Source organism: Glossina fuscipes, unplaced genomic scaffold, assembly GCF_014805625.2.
Source record: "Glossina fuscipes isolate IAEA_lab_2018 unplaced genomic scaffold, Yale_Gfus_2 3, whole genome shotgun sequence".
Taxonomy (NCBI): domain Eukaryota; kingdom Metazoa; phylum Arthropoda; class Insecta; order Diptera; family Glossinidae; genus Glossina; species Glossina fuscipes.
Genome location: NW_023998417.1, coordinates 12756535 through 12774351, shown reverse-complemented (window position 1 = coordinate 12774351; position 17817 = coordinate 12756535). Strand labels below are relative to the sequence as shown.

The window sequence follows — 17817 nt, the reverse complement described above, 5'->3', positions numbered from 1 at the left end:
GTCCTGTCTTTACCACAATGGCAAAAGATATTTGCAAAATATATCGATCATCTAAAGGTAGAGAGGGAATGAGTTTCGCTGATATTATATACGAACTTAATTATTAGTAGAACGTAAAAAACTATTTAGTTGCCCGACAATTAAGACCCCACTGCGTATATAAGTTCTTGCGCGAAACGTTTTTATGACTTATCAAAACTAACCATAAATAGCTTATACAAGTGTATCATGTCCAAGTAACTATAATATCAGCTGCGTATACAAGAGCATAGCGCAACACAAGACGCTATTTTATTACATCACCTGGAAAGTTCCCAGGAACTTTCACTTTCACGAAGACCAAGTTGAAAGTGTCATTAAAAAAGGATAAAACTATATACTAAAGAGAGAGAAGGAGACAGCATGCATGGTCTTTGCAAAAAGATTTTTATAGTTTTAAATAAATAACAACATCCATCAGCAACTTTGAAGCGAATTGTGGGTACTCGCCACCCCAAGCCGTCCTGCTAAAGTGCATAAATTATAGATAAGAAGAATAGAAATTTTTTTTATTTATTTCTTTTTTCGCCTTTTTTTTTAATTGAAAATTCTTATGTAAGGACGGAAGGACGGACGAACAATTAAATGATTGAATATGCAAGCGGAAGCTTGGAAAGAAAAGAAAAAAAAGCATAAGTAAATCAACTAAAAATCTCACTTTATCAATCAATTATATGCCCGCCGCCCACATTCTCTTCTGGCTGCAACGGAATGCCCAGCAATATTAATGCACTTCTGTGTAAGGGGTTCGTGTAAAATTGAAAGAAAAAAAAGGAAACCTTCAAGAATTTTGTGCTCTAGATTAATTTAAAAAAAAAGTTCACCTCAACGTGTTACAAGCGTCAAGTAACATATCACTAACGACCTTTCTAGTTGGAAAAGCAGTTTCTTCTTGTCAAGCCACACACAATGTCTTGACACACTTTTTATGTGATTTCGTGCATTGTAAACTTACCTTACGTTTTGACCTTGCCATACGTTGATCCCTTGAGTTTTCTGCTTCACCAGGCGGCCTCTTACCCCAAACAGCCAAAGCTATGCGAGTGTATGTGAAGACTAGCACCGACAACGGCACAATGAATTGCAACGTCAGCAACGCTAGTGTGTAGTAATATTCCTGTTCAGCATTAGGCCATGCCTCTTGGCAAACGTAGCTACAAAATTATTTACAAGAAAACCTGTAGTTAGTAAACTTGCAAATAAACGAACAAACAAAAAAACCAAAAAACGAAAGCTTATAGGATAATAAAGAGAAAATCACGAAAATAATAGAAATCATAGAAAACTGACTAGAAAAGCAGTAAAAGCAAACGAAACACTTTACAGTGCACATAAGCAATTCACGATTTGCCAGAGGCCTTAAAATTAAAGAACGCGGCTGTAAAAGTTATTCCATCTTGTCTCAATTCCCTGAAGTAAAATATTTAAATACACTTACTGTCTGTCAATGATGTTCTTTATCTTCGGCGTCGGTCAGATCGTTAGTAAACATTTCATCTCAATGCCACCCAAGACAACATTTTACGTCCCATAAACTATTATGCGCTAAGAAATTCCTATTTGTCTCTAGAGAAAATTCGCTAAAATATGGTATCTTGCCAAAGGATTTATAATAGAATTTATGGGAAAAATACTGATAAACAAAATGTTATGTTTTTTGCTGTCAAGTTTTTGCTTTAAGTAAATGAATTTTGATTAAATAGATAACTAACTGCAGTTTTTCCCCTTTCTAGGCATAGTTCATGATTCTGACTGACAGGTATGGAACTTTCTGCGTATATCGACAAAGAACATGGCCAAGTGATTGTTCCTTTATTGATTAGTCTTTAGGCTATCAAGGGAGCTTTACAGAGGGCTCAGTGGATGCATCCAAACTTCCCAGCCAAGCTCGCTCAACTTGGACAAATTTCTACATCTAAGATAAAGTGGAACTCCATTCGCTTGACTTTAAATGGCAGATAGTAAGCAGTTCGTCGATCATATTACATAAATGTAACGATATCTTTATCTACGTGCATTATACAATAGATGAGTGCTTTTTGCTATGTTTTTCTTTCTATTCAAAATGCATTTTAATCAAGTACATGGTGATGGCTAATGTTATCTATGGTCTTTTGCCATTAAGACGTTACTGCAGAAAACTGAACCAAGTGAGATATAAAGTGGGCTTTGTTTAAGCCATTAAGAGAACTAAGGAGCGAATGGTAGTCGGACTTGCCGTTGCCATGACGGGAAACAATACTCTTTCTATTCTATTCGGGTTTCTGAACGACTTTTTCCATTCTTTCAATAGAGATTAGAGTCAATTCAATACCAAACCCAAACATTACGTTTTAATGTTCATGCTAAGCTAACAGTTTTAATTTGTTAACTAACCGAGAGTTGCGTTTAGAAAATGTTTTATTCTGATTGCAAGTCAGAACACTACCTACGCATGTGTATGAAAACATAGCAAAAATGCAAAATGTTTTTTTCTCTTTCTCTTTTTTTTTTTTTTGTTGCTACATTGTATGCAGCTAGCTAGTGCGTACTCTTTTTGGGGATGCTCGCTTTTATTTTTATTTATATTGTTTTGGTTTGGTTGCCAAGAATAATAGCTGGAATAATTCTTAATTGAACTGCGGTAGTTCGGACATAAGCGAATGCATATTTGACTAGGTTTAGCAATCTTTCACGTCCCTGCCTTGCGGCTACAATCAGAGTAATTGGGCGAGTTTTTTTTTTAATTCTTTTTTCTTTTTCACTTTCATTAGCGGAGTGGAATGAAGTTAAGCTAGCAAACTATTTGTCCTTTCCTGTTAATTGCATATGAGTAGCTTCGCATGTTTGTTAAATATAGCTATGTATGAGCTATGTATGCTTGAATATAAAGTTCTTACCTATGTATTCTTTTCCGTAGGGTTATTAAATGGATCGAATCCGACCATTTTATACTATGTAGAAAATGTACATGGAGATCAGTCATTCTATATAGAAGAACTATGTATGAATAGTCTTTCTAAACGGAATGACTTTTCGAACAGCAGTGTAATAAGTAAATGGTCTCAGGCATTTCGCCTAAAAGAGAAAAATTCGAGCAAACTTAGAAAAGACACTGACACCGGCACCAAGCAAGCGCGCGGTCAGCCTAGAATTGGTGTCGTCTTGTATCGGAGTTATATGAAAAAAATTTCTTGCAGAAATAAATAATTTCCATTGCTTTGCCTTATAATCAACAGCTAGCTAGCTAGCTAGCTAGCTATACACAAGAGTAATCTTAAAACGGACAAACTTTTTCGCTTGGTTTTCTTAAATAACGACATCGCTAAGCACAAATATTTGCATGTGAATGTTGAAATATTTATGAACGTCTAAATAAATCCATAAATCTCTGTCTGGCGCCTAAGTGCCTTTTGTGTGTGTGTGTGTGTCTGTGTGTGGAGGTTACTGCTTTTTGAAAAATGGAGAATATAACCAGGGTGAAGTTAGCCCACTGTACGTAGTGTACATTTTTGTTTTTGCTAAAAAGGGGGCGGCTTCGTCGCACTTGGTTAGCGACAAACATAAATGAAGAAAGAAATCATACTTGGTGTTATAAAAAGTGAGAGAAGAAATTTGTTGTTCCCATTTACCATATATTGGTGAAAAGTTATCGAAAATGTTTTGCATGATATTTTAACGAATTTATTCAAGAGCAGATTTTTGATATATTCCAAGGGATCCTAAAACTTATCAGAACAACCTAACTTCATTACTATGTTCAGGGTTTGTCGCCGCCAAAATCGCCCAAGATTAGGAATAACTGTAACGAATATATTTAGCAAGGACACATACCTTAACAACCTTGTTGGATATCTTCACTTTGGTAGAATAGCAAGCAAAGAAGCAACAGAGTATCTCAGTGTACGAGTTTAGGGTAAATTTCTCGTTTGGAATCAAATCTGAAATGGCTGAGATAATTTTCAAAACCACAAAAAGTAATGATTTAACATAACAATACAGTCCCTCCCACACACACACACACACACATTGCCAACGTTAAACAAATCTTCCCAGAGCACGACGAAAAATGTGTTCAGTGCGTAGAAGAGGGGAAACCGCAAATTTTTATTTATTTTTGTATTTTTATGACGTATTTTAAAAACATATCATGCCTTGTGCTCAAAGTTTCTTTCTTTTTTTTTTTTTCTTCAAATGCTTTGATAGTCTTGCCTTGCCTTGAACGTCAAATTCTTAACAAACTATAATTGGAAATCTATTCAAGCGCCAGAGCTTCGAGTAGAGATAATATTTATTATTGTGTATATGAGAAGGAGCGTAAGAATATCAATTACTTTCAAGTACAGAAGCAATCGAGAGAATTAAACTAAAGCAAATTCCGCAAAACCACATACGCGCAGTTATTCAGAAAAGATTACACATAAGCCATTATATATAGATAAAAATAAGTTTTATTATGCGCTCACGATAATCATTTGATGAACTAAGCTAAAGCATTTCTTGCAAGCGTTCTCAATAACTTGAATCGTTTAGCATTAAAGAACGGAAAAGTTACAATATACACGCCCTAAACGAAATTTTCGACAAAACTGACATACATGTCGAAGTCGTTCATACGCCCCTCAAACCTCTTCAATTTGTAATCTAGCATTGTGATCACCGACCTCTCGGCATAGTTATTGAGCATCTCTTGAAGCAAAAATGTCATGCTAGTCATGAGGAGTTTGACAAGTTCTCTGTGTAAAGTCTGTGTCAGAAACATATAACATATAAGTGAAAATTAAATTTGAGTTCTCTCTACGAAGCAAATCGTGACAACTTTTAATTGTTATTCATAATTACATTACTTGTAAGAATACTTTCTTCCTTCCTACTCCCCATAACACTTGTGTGTGTTTGAGTTTCATGCTACTCACGAATTTGACAAGTTCTCTGTGCGACATATAGAAGAAATTCTGAGATTCCAAAAGGAGAGAAAATTAAATTTAGGTTTTCTCTAACAATCGACTCGTGACTACTTTTAGTTTTTATGCATAAAAATATTATTTGTATACAAACTTTCTTTTTGTATCCCATAACACTTGTGGTGGGTTTGATATCTCCGACACCTTGGCTCTATTACATCAACTTTTTTCTGGATAGATGGAAACATGTCTGTCCGTTTGTCCACATTGCAATTAGATGTCAGCCAAGGTATTTTAACATTCATTCGAAATTCTAGGTATATTTTCTAGTTTAAGACAAACACTGTTGAAAATGGATTGTATTGGATCATTTTACAAATCCTTAATCGCCCCCCTCCCATGCAGCCCTTTTTTGAAAACTACTTACATGAAAAAATTTTTCAAGTTTTGCGCACCAAACGAAAGTCGAAAGTTTGAATGGAAGTAGTAGAGCATTTTTTGAATCAATTTTTAGTATTGACTTGATACCTAAATTTCCTGCCGTAGGCTGGGCACTATGCTAACTATATTTTCCTGACTCCCTTAATACCAAGACGATGTAGTCTAAGGTATACATTTGTCGACTTTGCCCGACTGTAATGTCTTATGTTGCCGTTTCCCGTAATACACATCTATCGTTATAACACTCAAATCAGTTTTGCATTAAGATTTTCATCTTATTGATATGACTTTCAAGCAAAATTTTTATGAATAATTTGTTCGGGTTGTTTCTTTCTTCTTTTCCTTATCTACTTTTTTCTTTTTTCTTCGTCTTTTGTGACTTACCGTTCGCAATATTCATGCCATAACCCCGGCTGTACTAGCTTCGAAACAAGAGGTATGGGAAACGCTGTAGCTAAAGCTACAAACCATATGAAAGCAATTATGATTTTCGCATATCTGCAAAGTAGAAAAAATCAATTTAGCGTTCAAATCCAAAATAAGCTCAACAAAAATTAAATCGAATTATTACATGCACACACATATATATATATATATATATATAACTAAATGTTCTCTAACAATTCAGACAAGGACGGACGTCATACATATATAAATAAGAAAAGTTAAATTAACAAAATATCAATAAATTCGCACAATCCTTCAATTTGTCAGTCCTACTCTTTGTACTTGGAATAAAGGATAACTCGAAACTAGGCTACAATAGAAGCAATTAACTTATTCTATAGTTTAACAGAGCCAGACAAGCCAGCAAGGTATTAGATGATGTCCAGTCGTGCCGAAAAAAGCTGGTATATTGGGAAAAGGAAAAGATATACAGCGCTTGGTCTGTGTTACTCGATTTCTGTTACAAAACTTTCCTATGGATGGGTAATGTAAGTAACATTCTTTAGCAACAATTTTTGCTTTTAGTTTTCAAAAGGTGTGAACACCACCTGTGTGTATGAACACTTAAATCATATAAATGTAAAAATTTCTTTCTAGTTAAGCCATATATCCACCAACAATCCAAGAATCAGATAATCTTGAATTGCTTTCAATACCAGTTTATGTGAATTGTCGAAGGATACAAGCAACTTCATATTTGCTGGCAATTCCTCTATGACACCGACCAGCTTAATTCAGGCAAATACTCGTTCATTTCGTTCATTTGTCATTTCAATTTTATAAATTTTTAAACTTAAACTTTAACTGCAAGAGAAGTTATAAGAAAGAATGACGTCGTCAACTACACTTACCGTTTTGTTATTCTCGGCTTTAATGGCCACATTATTGCTATGTAACGATCAATGGATATCGCTACCAAGGTGTAAGCACTTACTAGCACACTAACAGCCTGCGAATAGTTGACCAGATAACATAGTGCGATGCCGAATGGCCAATAGCCCAGAATGAAAATGGAAATGAAGGAGGACGGTATGCAAAATAGCGACATAAGTATATCTCCGACTGCTAGGTTAGCGATGAAAAAGTTTGTAACGGTACGCATGCGTGGTGTTGATTGCACGATGTAGCAAACGGTGCCATTGCCCAGCAATGCAAAAATGAATATAGGAATATACAAGAGATACACCGTCACCTTAAAGTATACACTTGACAGGGCAGCGTCAGAGCTATGATCAGTTCGGTTATAGAGAGTGGCATTCAAAGCACTTAAACTTTGTGCCTCGCCATCACACTGAAAGTAATCGGCCAAAGTATTATTGTTTATGATTAATATGTCGTTATCTTCATGAGCATCGTTGCTGGCGTACTCGGTTTGTCGACTGAATTTGAAAGAAGGAACGGATGCAGTAGTAGTAGTTGTTGTGACACTGGTTAAAGAGGTTAATAGATGCAGATGAGTTGCTATAGAATGGTTGCTCTTATGTTGTTGCGAGCTGCTGTTGTTGTCATTAAAGTACTCCAAGTAATTTTCATCATTTGTAAAACGCTTAAGCAATTGTTGTTGAGACTCTCTAAAGTATAAAGCATTGTCGTCGTTGTAAGTGTCGTTGCTGTTGCCGCTACTGATGTTGTTGTTAATTTCGTTGAACACTTCTGTATTGAAATGACTTGTTAAACTAAGTGCTGCAAGTTCAGGTGAATAGAACTCCATAACTCGTGCCAAGTTGATTGATATACTCTGTGGTAATTGACGTCTCTCGAATCTCCTTTGCTATAGTAGTGTTATTTTTCAATTTCCATTGGCGTGATTGAATGGGAAAGAATCTGTTCTTGCTCTAAGCCATTTTGCTTACTTTCTTCTTGCATTTTAATTTTACAGTTAAACAATTAACACAGGACTAGAGGAGCTAGTTCGAATTGTTACTTTGGCCCCCTTAGAGAGGATAAGCTTAATTCAAAATTTTAGTTCCTTTTATGCACCTTTCCTCGCATATCATATTTTCCATGCTTTTGCGCGTTTAACGGTAAGCCGTCTATGCCAGTTTAATATTGCAATTATAATGCTTGTAAAATAACTCGTTCCCAGCTCATGTAAAGTAACCTGCAAAAGGGAAAATAAAAAAAAAACTTGATGTTTAATAAAACGACATTGCGCGTCGTTCACGAGTTGTGAAAATGCATTAAAGTATGCATCATTAAATGGAAAATGTTCTTCGGTTTAGCACATCATTAGTAATGAGATTTTATGAAAATGTATTGCATATCTTGCGGTGTTAATTAAATTAAAACGAGCGCATAAAAAAATTATCCGCTTTGTTGTCGTCTACTATTCAATTCAATCATTTCGCATTGATATCACACACAAGTGCATGTATTGCAACGACTGTGTGTGTCGGCAGAAGTGATACACAATATATGCTGTTGTTGTTGTTCTTACAGTATAATATATAAGCGCGGGCTTAGGTGGTTGTGGGGCCTTGATGTATGAAAAGTGCTAGTTTAACATATCCTTTTGCCGTAAACGATATGGAAATTAATGATTGACTTGTTATTTTAAGCTTCTCAAGTACGCACGTAAACAATACTTGAGCGTATGATAAGTTCTATCCGCACGGGAGGATATAAAGTGGAATCTAGCGATTAGAAAATAGACACAATCACTTAATTGGGTTTGGAAACTAAGGATGTGCTTACGCGGTTCAGTATAAAAATCTGTGATTTCACTTTTATTTTACTACAATTACAACAACAGCAATGCATTGCGTTTCCAACAGGAATGTGTGGTGTTATGTGAAAGAAAGTAAGTAGTCAATCAGGTCCGAATAACTTTTCACATTGCAATCACGATCTCAAGGGGGGGTCAAGAATTTTTTATCAAAATTTCTTATTCCACAATTCACCCAAGAAAGAAAGTAAAGGTTACTCAAAAATATGTATAAATCTCTTTGGACAGAACATTGGACGCTTGAATTAAATAGAAAAATATGGAAAATATTTAACTAATTCTGAGGGCAAATATTGGCTCCAGTAGATATCTTAATTGGCAGTAGTTTGTTTGAATTCTTTGTAAACTTTCCACTTTCGTGATTATCAGCATTCCAGCAAGTAATAGAAGAAGAAACGAAAGGACCGTCGCAGACTAGACATCTTTGAATGCGGATACAAAACACAACAGGGCGCTTGTTATGGCATCCATTGACAGCAGGGCGATACCCCTGGTCCTTATCTTTTGTTTCTTGAAACACAAGCCTAAGCGTTCAAGGGCAATAAACCTTCAGATGAATTAAATTGATTTAAAAGCTGTGGACTACGTAGATATTTCTGGCAGTCACTCTTTATTAGCAAGGGGTAAACTTTACTAAAAATTCTTCTCGTAGGAATTGTAGGAATGGAAATTGCATGAAAATGTGTTCACACTGCAGTAAACAAAAGGTTTAGTCGAAAAAATTGACACTTCTGGTATAAATTTATTACTACGTCACGACCTATTCCTTGTACAAGCATTTTCGCTGACATACTTCACTTCACTTCACTACACATTCCAAGTTATTGAGATACATTTGCAGCACAATTCCGACATTTTGACGGATTATTGGGCATAAGAACCACACTGTGTTTTCTTGTGATAACTTTACGTCAAACGTCAAACCACAAAAAAAGGAATGCTTGTGACTGCTTCTCGATTTGTGATATCTTTGCGATATTGCCCAGAGCACAGCGTGTAGTCATCAGCATTAAATCTTGTGTTTGTTAGAGAAATTCTTTGTAGCCATCTCTAGCACTTTAAAGGACAGACATGACATTTACAGGGTAAGGAGCATTCAATAGAGAAACCATAGAAAATTTAATTTTGGTTTGTACTTCGCAGCCAAATAAAAGAGCCTAGCACTCACTCTCTCTCCCTCTCTCTGGACGATCTTCAATTCATGTAGACTGACTTTGTAATGATATTTTGTCGATGTCGGCTTATAGCGAAAATATATATGAATTAAACAAAACATTATGGCAAAATTGTAGTCCGTTGCATTATATATGAAATCCTTGGGAACCAAATGAACTACAAATACCTTTGCTTTTTGAAAACGAATTAATGTTTTCTGCGGTATAACAAAAACAAATTAGGGCAAGAGAGTGAAAGGTCTTTTTTGCAACTGCTCTTCGTTACACTGCATAAATATATGCGTTTTGTAAATTCAAGTCTTTCACAACAAAGAGAAAATTAGGTTGTCGTTGGCATTTTTATAAAGGGATAATAACGTGTTGACAAAGGTGCAATGGACTTAATGAAAACAGTTTAACGATAATGAAGAGAATATGATATCAAACCTGAAAACATTTAAAACAATGTAAGCCGTTTATCAAACCTCCCATCAACGATAACAACAAGTAACAATAACAAACAAGTAATGCCCTGCTACACATAGTGCTTAACTAGTCAAGTCAAACTAATGAACTATTGAAGGTGTCCACTAAACGCAGGTTCATCCAAATGTTATTCAATGATTGCGGTTTCAAATTTTCGACTCCTATCGTACGCAACAAAATCAACCAAATTTCTGAACTTATGTTTTATGCAAATGACGAATAAAGGGTGCAGAAAATTCGCCTTAATACGCAAATGTTTCTTAACAGCGTTTACTAGATTTTCGTAGATATCGGTATTCGATAAGATTTTCAGAAATCTAAAATATTTTAAACGTTTTGATTAATTGAATTAAAGGATTGCTAAACCCCCCAACCAAAAGTTAACAAATCTTATCGTGAAATAGGAATTTTGCCACACTGCTAGGGTCACCACACCTAAATAAATTATTTCGATTAAGGTATAATTAGAAAAAGGAAAAAAAAAAATTAATTATGGTTTAAACGATTCAACGGATTTATGGATTAGCAGCTAATTGAACAAATGGTGAACTTTGAAGAAGAACTGACCTGGAAGAAGAGCCTTTAATAGAGCCTGCCTTCCCTATCTCAAGAACTCCGCGGCAAGACAACATGCAATACAATCAACGAACAACTTATCGATCGCAAGTAAAGTTTTGAATGAGAAAGGCGGCCGCCTTAACTCGTGTAATTGCTGCGTAAAGACCTCGAACTTGTTTTTGTTCACGCTCTTTATTCTAAGGAATTTTTCAAAGTGCGATAAATTTCATCTCGCAATTTTGTGTGAGTGTAACTGCACCAAGTCTCAAGAAAGATAAAAGAAAAAAGTTCTCAAGGGCTTTGAGAATTTCCCCGATAAAGGGGTAAAAGTGGATGAGTATTCCCACAATGTTTGGATAAAATTCAAACGCGTTAACACCGCTACACTGACCATACACAATAGCTGCTTTCATTTTTGGTTCCAATAACGATAAGCATTTCAAATTTCAACAAAATTGTTTCATTTACTGGAAATCGTATAAAAACCATGTTCGTGACGCTTTAAAATTACTTTCTACAATGAATTTGTTGTGGTTGTTGGTCTGCGGCTTTTTGGCTGGTAAGAAACAAAATTTAAGAAGCAAAACTTTTGGAAAATAATTAATAACAAGAAAACTGTTTCTCCCATTTGCCTAGTGTCTGCTTTTCCTACAGCGGAAAATAACAATCGACAAAATGGCGAGAACGGTTGGTATGTTCCGCAGTTAGACGGTAGCTTTGTATGGATGGAAAGACAAACAGCTGAAGTTGCCTTAAACGACTTGCAAAAACAGACAAAATTTTTGTTTAACAACGTGGACTTTTATCTTTATACACGAGCTAATAAACGAAAGCCTCAAGTAATTTCGATGGCCGACAAATCAATAGATGCGTCCAACTTCGACGCAGCCAAACCGACTCGTATCGTTATTCACGGTTGGATACAGAACTATTTGTTTCCCATGAATATAAATATACGCGATGCGTGGTTGGGTGTGGGCGAATACAATATTATTGTTGTCAATTGGGACCGAGCGCAAGATCCCAACTACATAGCCGCGGTGGCAGCCGTGCCGTCTGTGGGCGAGCGCATATCTAAATTCATTGATTATCTCGTTATTGAGAAAGGTGTCTCGTTGGATACATTGCACGTCATTGGCCACAGTTTGGGAGCACATGTTGCCGGCTATGTTGGCAAACATATAAAATCTGGCCAAATATTCACAATTATTGGCTTGGATCCTGCCCAGCCATTTTTCAGCGCCGACTCTCCGGAGACACGGCTAAATGAAACCGATGCTTATTATGTGGAAGCTATACATACTAACGCGGGCGTCTTGGGTTTCCTGAAACCGATTGGCAAAAGCGATTTCTATCCGAACGGTGGTTCCTCGCAACCCGGATGTTTTCTTTTAGATTTCCTTGGGGGAGTGTGTTCGCATAATCGTGTTTCCGACTACTACGCTGAAGCCGTAAAAATGGATAATTTTCTAGCGATAAGATGTGAGAGTTATGAGGCAGCAGTTGGCGGTAAATGCGGCTCGACGTACAGTTCGGTGCGCATGGCTGCCAAAACAAATGCTTATGTAGTGAAAGGTGAATACTATGTACCGATAAAACAAAGGCCTCCCTATGGAATGTTAACGAAATCCCAAATACTATGAAGGCTTCCATATATACCGTAAGACTAATATTTTCCAAAAATGCTACATATCTATAATTCTGTTAAGTTGTGTAACAACCAGCGAAATTCCCAAAGAGGCAAAGCTGCCAAAGACCTTAGAATATGCTTTACATTTTGTTTAGCTGCCTTACAGCTGCTTTTGCTTAATAACTTGCCGATCCAAAGGTTCGAAATATACTTTTATTTATGTCTATACACATGTGTTTATATGTGTGTATTTAATATTGTAAGTATCTTTGTCACGTTGTCTTATAGCATTGCTAAGCTTATATAAATTGCTTTTGTAAACTTATTTTTAATAAAAGTTTTTCATAACAATTTTCCTATCAAACGAAAAAACCACACCTTCCGCCTTATCTTGTTATCAATTAGAGTCGCTTTCTACGTTAAGTAAAACAACATCAATTAATAGTTCTACCATAAATCACACTCGATGCAATAGAAAACAACTTGAATAGAAAACAAAAACACATACCTCTTGAAATTTGTTCAAATCGATTTATTACGAATTATTTGGTAATTATCAGTCGGTCGTTCTATTCTCACTGAGTACTTACTACGCATGAAAGCAAACAAATAATATTTGCTACGAAAATTACAAAACTTGTTAAAAATGACAAACAGTTTAACCAGTCAAGATAATGCCTCAGGGAACTAGCTATGAAAACATGAAGAAGCCGTCGAAGAAATTGAAAGCAAACTTTGTCGAATTTATCTAACAGAGCCATCATCTTAGAAATGTAAAACCCGTCATGAATCCTATCGGAAGTATTCTCCCTGCAGTCAAGAATGCGATTTCTGCCTTTATTAACTACAAGGCGTCTGAAAAGGCTTGCAAAAGATCAATGCCGCTTCAGGCAGGCATGGACACACTTAATATATACATACAATCATCGCTTATAAGACAATGGGCAGGTGATGCTTTCTAACGGAAAGTGAGCTCAAGAAAATTTAAGACCCACGAAAGTACTCTTTGTCTTGCGTGCTTATGCGCTACTTCAGTTCTCGCGGGACATATTCATTATGCAGAAAGAGTTAAGATCCCTTTTATTGTTCCGATCGATTCAGGATTATTGCCTGAAGGGTATTCGCGCACAGCTATAGAAATGATCGAAGCTTACGCTACCAAAAACCGAATCCTGTTGAGAAAATTATTGAAGGTATCTCTCCTCTCTCCTCTCTCTCTCTCTCTCTCTCCTTCCATCATCTAAAACCCGAATTGCTTTACTTTACATAAGCTTTGCTTAAGTAACTCACAAACGTGCCCCAACGGCCACAAATCAATAATGCTTCCATCAAAACAAACCTATTTTTGCCTATGCAACCCATCTGGCTGCGCAAGATATGCATTACTTAGGAAATCGCACGCTACCTCTCAAGTTTATTTACAGAAGACAAATGAATTGGTTTTAGAGTAAACTGTCTAGAGATGTTTATACATTCGCGGTGATAGGGGGAAGAAGAATATTTTAACAATCATTTATTTGTTTTACTCAACTCGGCAAGTCATTTGTTGATGATTCGCTGACTCACAGAAGGAGAAGAACAATTATTTGAAATCCTCAAACCACCTCAAGAAGGCGGAGAGCAAGGCTTCCTTTGCTTTGGACGAATTACTTTTTCTTAAAACGGTATTAATAACACGTTGACTGCTAACTACAAGATAACGTATGGTCCAGAGATCTCTCATTGCCACGTTTTCGCCATATTTGTATCCCTATGAGTAAATTTGTAGTTCACCGCAGTGTATGAATATATGGAATAAATGGCGACAAGTAAGAGAACCAATAATTAATTGACTTTTCATACCCGATTCTTGACAAGTACCTACCTCTCAATGTAAGTGGCCTTCATATGGTGCCAAAGGAATTTTCAAATGAATTTAAACAAATTGGATCCTGTTTTTGTTATAACGGAAACGGTTTTTGTTAAGCGGAAACTACTGTATATATAATCATAAGTACATCTAAAGTATTCTTTCTACATAGAAATAACACTATCAGATTATATTTAAAAGACAAATATAGACAAAGAGAGCCAAACATATATCTGGGTAGTCATGGTTACACACAAAGCCTAATAATTGCTAAAAACGAATTGTTTACTTTTATCGGTGATAACTACAATTTACTTGCGCCTAGTGTGGGAAGTTCACACAATCTTTGAACTCTTCGCTCACTATCTGCGCAAGTTATCTGCTTCTGCTGATTTTTTAACTACACTAAAAAGTCGTCTAAAGGGCTGAGTGAAACTGTTATCAATGAATGATGAAATGAAAGATTTTACCCAGCGCTTCATCTATTAAAACTAATGCAAATTCTAAAAGCGCGTACACCGCTTGGTTCTGATCAATTTCGCTCTTTTCTCCTTCCCTACGTCAGTAATACTTCCACCCTGCGTACAGATATAGGGGACGGACACCTCCTCTGGTAGCTGATTGAATGATATAAATTAATAGCAATGATAACAGAGAAGAATAAGATAAGTTGGGCCCTAGCTTAACCCTTCGCTAAGCTCCTTTCATATCTTCTTCAAACAAAGACAATTTTAGCTGCGTCTTTTGACTCAGCTAAAATTATATTCGGCATCCAGAGAACATTTTCACATGCAATCCTTTTACAAACGAATCCAGTTGGGTTTTTTGCTTTTGGCGAACCATCCTTTATTACGAGCATCTTCAGTCAGTGGCATTCGCCTTCGCAAACGCCAGTTACTCTAGGAAACAGCGTCTTATCAGATTGCATTTCTCTTTGTCTACTCTCTATTAGGTTTATAGTGTAGGTCTAATAAATTTAAAAAAAAAATAAACATAGACAAGAACGCACATAATAGGAAAAGAAAAATAGAAGAAAGTTCGCTTTGCTCGTTGTTGTAAAAAGTTTGAAGACAGGGATTAGTGGAGTCTTATCGAAATAAAGTATTTGACGATTCATTAATAAATGAGACCATAAATAAACACACACGCAGAGATAACATCCCCTATAAACCGGGTTTATGAAAGATTGCCTTGGTAGTATAAAAGCGAAAACACATTGAATTTTCGAAAATATTATTAAACATGAAACATTTGTGGACACTATTAACTTACTGTGCGGCGGCAGGTACGATTATCACAACAACACAAGAAAAAAAGGAAGAAAGAAATCTTAAATTTTTCTTTATTTAGTTTATGCCTCTTCTTCGGTTATTGGCAAGGAGGAGCATTTGAATGGCGTTAATGGTTGGTATGTACCTAGAAAAGATGGCTCCTTCGAATGGTACGATCTTCAAACGGTCGAAGCACTATTTAGAGAAAACGAAAAGACCGAAGACATCAATTTGAGTAAAAATCCGGTTCAGTTTTATTTATGCACACAGTCTAATCCAAATAAGGCCCAGCGAATCAAGGCCACTATTCAATCTATTGATTCATCCCATTTCAATGCTACGAATCCTACCAGAATCACCGTACACGGTTGGGGCTCTAGTAAAGATGATTACCTCAATTACGGTGCATGTGAGGCTTGGCTCACTCGAGGAGACTTTAATATGATTCGCGTTGATTGGGCTCGTGCACGTTCCGTGGATTACGCAACCTCAGTTCTGGCTACTAAGGGTGTAGGAAAGAAAATAGCTTCTCTTGTGGATTTCTTGGTTAAAAACTACGATTTAAAACTAGAGGACTTGGAGATTATTGGTCATAGTTTGGGAGCGCACGTTGCTGGATTTGCCGGCAAGAATATTTGTTCAGGTCAACCACATGCCATCGTAGGTTTAGATCCCGCTCTGCCCATGTTTCATTACAATAAACCCCAAGGTCGCTTGTCGAGTACGGATGCTAATTACGTAGAAACAATTCAAACAAACGGAGGCAAATTAGGTTTTCTTCAGCCGATCGGTAAAGGCGCTTTCTACCCTAACGGCGGAAAAAAACAACCAGGATGTAAGCCTGACCCTACCGGGGCTTGTTCTCATGGTCGCTCCGTTACCTACTACATCGAAGCTATAAAAATTGATAATTTTGCTTCGATAAAATGCGAAGATTACTCCGATGCCGTACACAACAATTGCGGTACGCAATACAGTAGCGTGCGCATGGGTTCTGTGCATAACGCTTATTTGGTTAACGGCTCATATTTTGTGCCCGTAAACAAAAAAACTCCCTTCGGAATGTTGAGCTAAGACTTTTAAACGTGATTAAGTAAGAAAAACAGACTTTCACTTCGTTTGTGATGAATTTTTGATAGAAAAAGGTTTCTTCTAATTCAATTTATCCTTTAATTAGATTTAGGAGCTTTAGCCTGAGGCTAGTTTAACGTAATAATGACAGTTTGTGTTCATTTTTTCTGTCACATTTCGTTAAAAGCGTAGGAAAGCGAAGAAGATAAGCTTCGCATTAAAAAAAAAAAAAAAAAAAAATACAAACAAATTATAATAAATTCTTTTTTTTTTCCTAAGGAAGAATCTTAAAGAATAATAAGCGCTACCGGCACCATACAGGTCCTCCTGCACACATTTACGAATGATACCTATAAAACTCTGCCTTATGTAAACCTACGATGATTATACGGTTCAAAAGTTAAAAATTATGTATGCTTTGCAGCTGCAGAAACCAATGTCATATGATTAACATTGAGAATAACTAAAAAGAAATATTTATTAATAAGAAAGTGATAGGACTATGCAATATATACATATATTACGGAATTTCAAGTTGTTTATTACTTTTCGTGTTCTCTCATGTAGCGAGGTTAGTATACTTGCAACAGCCAGGCGAAAAGTCTTTGTAATCGCGTAATGTAATCATCAGCTAAGATCATTTCACTACTTAGTATTCATAAAAAGTGTCGAAAAATTTCGGTTCACCAGTAAAAAAGTGAACGTAGGATGATTACAAAGTATTATATGAATTTACTTTTCTCCCCAAAATGCCAAAATGGAATCCCTTGATGGTTAAGTTAAATAAGTAATAAGCTTCAAAAGTGTACAAGTCTTAATGTGTAAAAAAGGTTACACTTTTGACTTTGGATGCATTAACAAAAAAGAAAATGAAAGTTAAATTAACTCCATTTTAGCTGTCTCTCTCTCTCTCTCTCTCTCTCTCTGTCTCTCTGCTTTTGAGCGGGAACGAAAAAGACTAATTTAATACCATAATATTAACCATCGCTCCCTTCCTCCCTCTTTACTGAGATAAATTTACAACAAACAATGACAAAGTATTGATAGGAAATATATATAAAGATTTTCATTTACACACACCCACACCCACACATACAAGCAAAAGGACATCCCATTCGCCGAAATCCACAAAATAGTTTGCAAGTTTGTTAACTGTGTATGCAGTCAAGAACCTGAGTGTATCGTATTTATTACTCTTGCTCTCTCCCATTGCATCAAGGCATCAATAGCACATTCTCGCATATGATGTAAAAAGAAAAAACC

At 36.1% G+C, this 17817-nt stretch overlaps 4 protein-coding genes across 7 annotated transcripts in view; 3 read left to right on the top strand and 1 right to left on the bottom strand.

Moving 5' to 3' along the window:
* LOC119634334 (RYamide receptor) overlaps window positions 1-17817 on the bottom strand; it is a 121568-nt gene that overhangs the window by 61985 nt on the left and 41766 nt on the right. For all 4 annotated transcript variants that reach the window (XM_038028412.1, XM_038028415.1, XM_038028413.1 and 1 more), the window contains 3 exons: window positions 6662-7911; window positions 5748-5861; window positions 995-1193 (listed from right to left, as the gene is read on the bottom strand). In XM_038028412.1, coding sequence (XP_037884340.1) covers window positions 995-1193; window positions 5748-5861; window positions 6662-7521 — 1173 coding nt within the window. In that variant the 5' untranslated portion in view covers window positions 7522-7911. The remainder of the gene's footprint in view (window positions 1-994; window positions 1194-5747; window positions 5862-6661; window positions 7912-17817) is intronic.
* Window positions 1-17817, top strand: part of LOC119634348 (leucine-rich melanocyte differentiation-associated protein) — a 100977-nt gene that overhangs the window by 57242 nt on the left and 25918 nt on the right. The window lies entirely within an intron of this gene.
* On the top strand, window positions 11158-12751 carry LOC119634340 (phospholipase A1-like). The gene is made up of 2 exons (XM_038028422.1): window positions 11158-11292; window positions 11370-12751. Exons 1-2 carry the CDS (start codon window positions 11253-11255, stop codon window positions 12374-12376), a joined length of 1047 nt encoding a protein of 348 aa, XP_037884350.1. The 5' UTR covers window positions 11158-11252; the 3' UTR covers window positions 12377-12751.
* LOC119634341 (phospholipase A1-like) lies at window positions 15401-16794 on the top strand. Its single transcript, XM_038028424.1, has 2 exons — window positions 15401-15497; window positions 15563-16794. The coding sequence occupies exons 1-2, from the start codon at window positions 15455-15457 to the stop codon at window positions 16555-16557; spliced, it is 1038 nt and encodes a 345-aa protein (XP_037884352.1). The 5' UTR covers window positions 15401-15454; the 3' UTR covers window positions 16558-16794.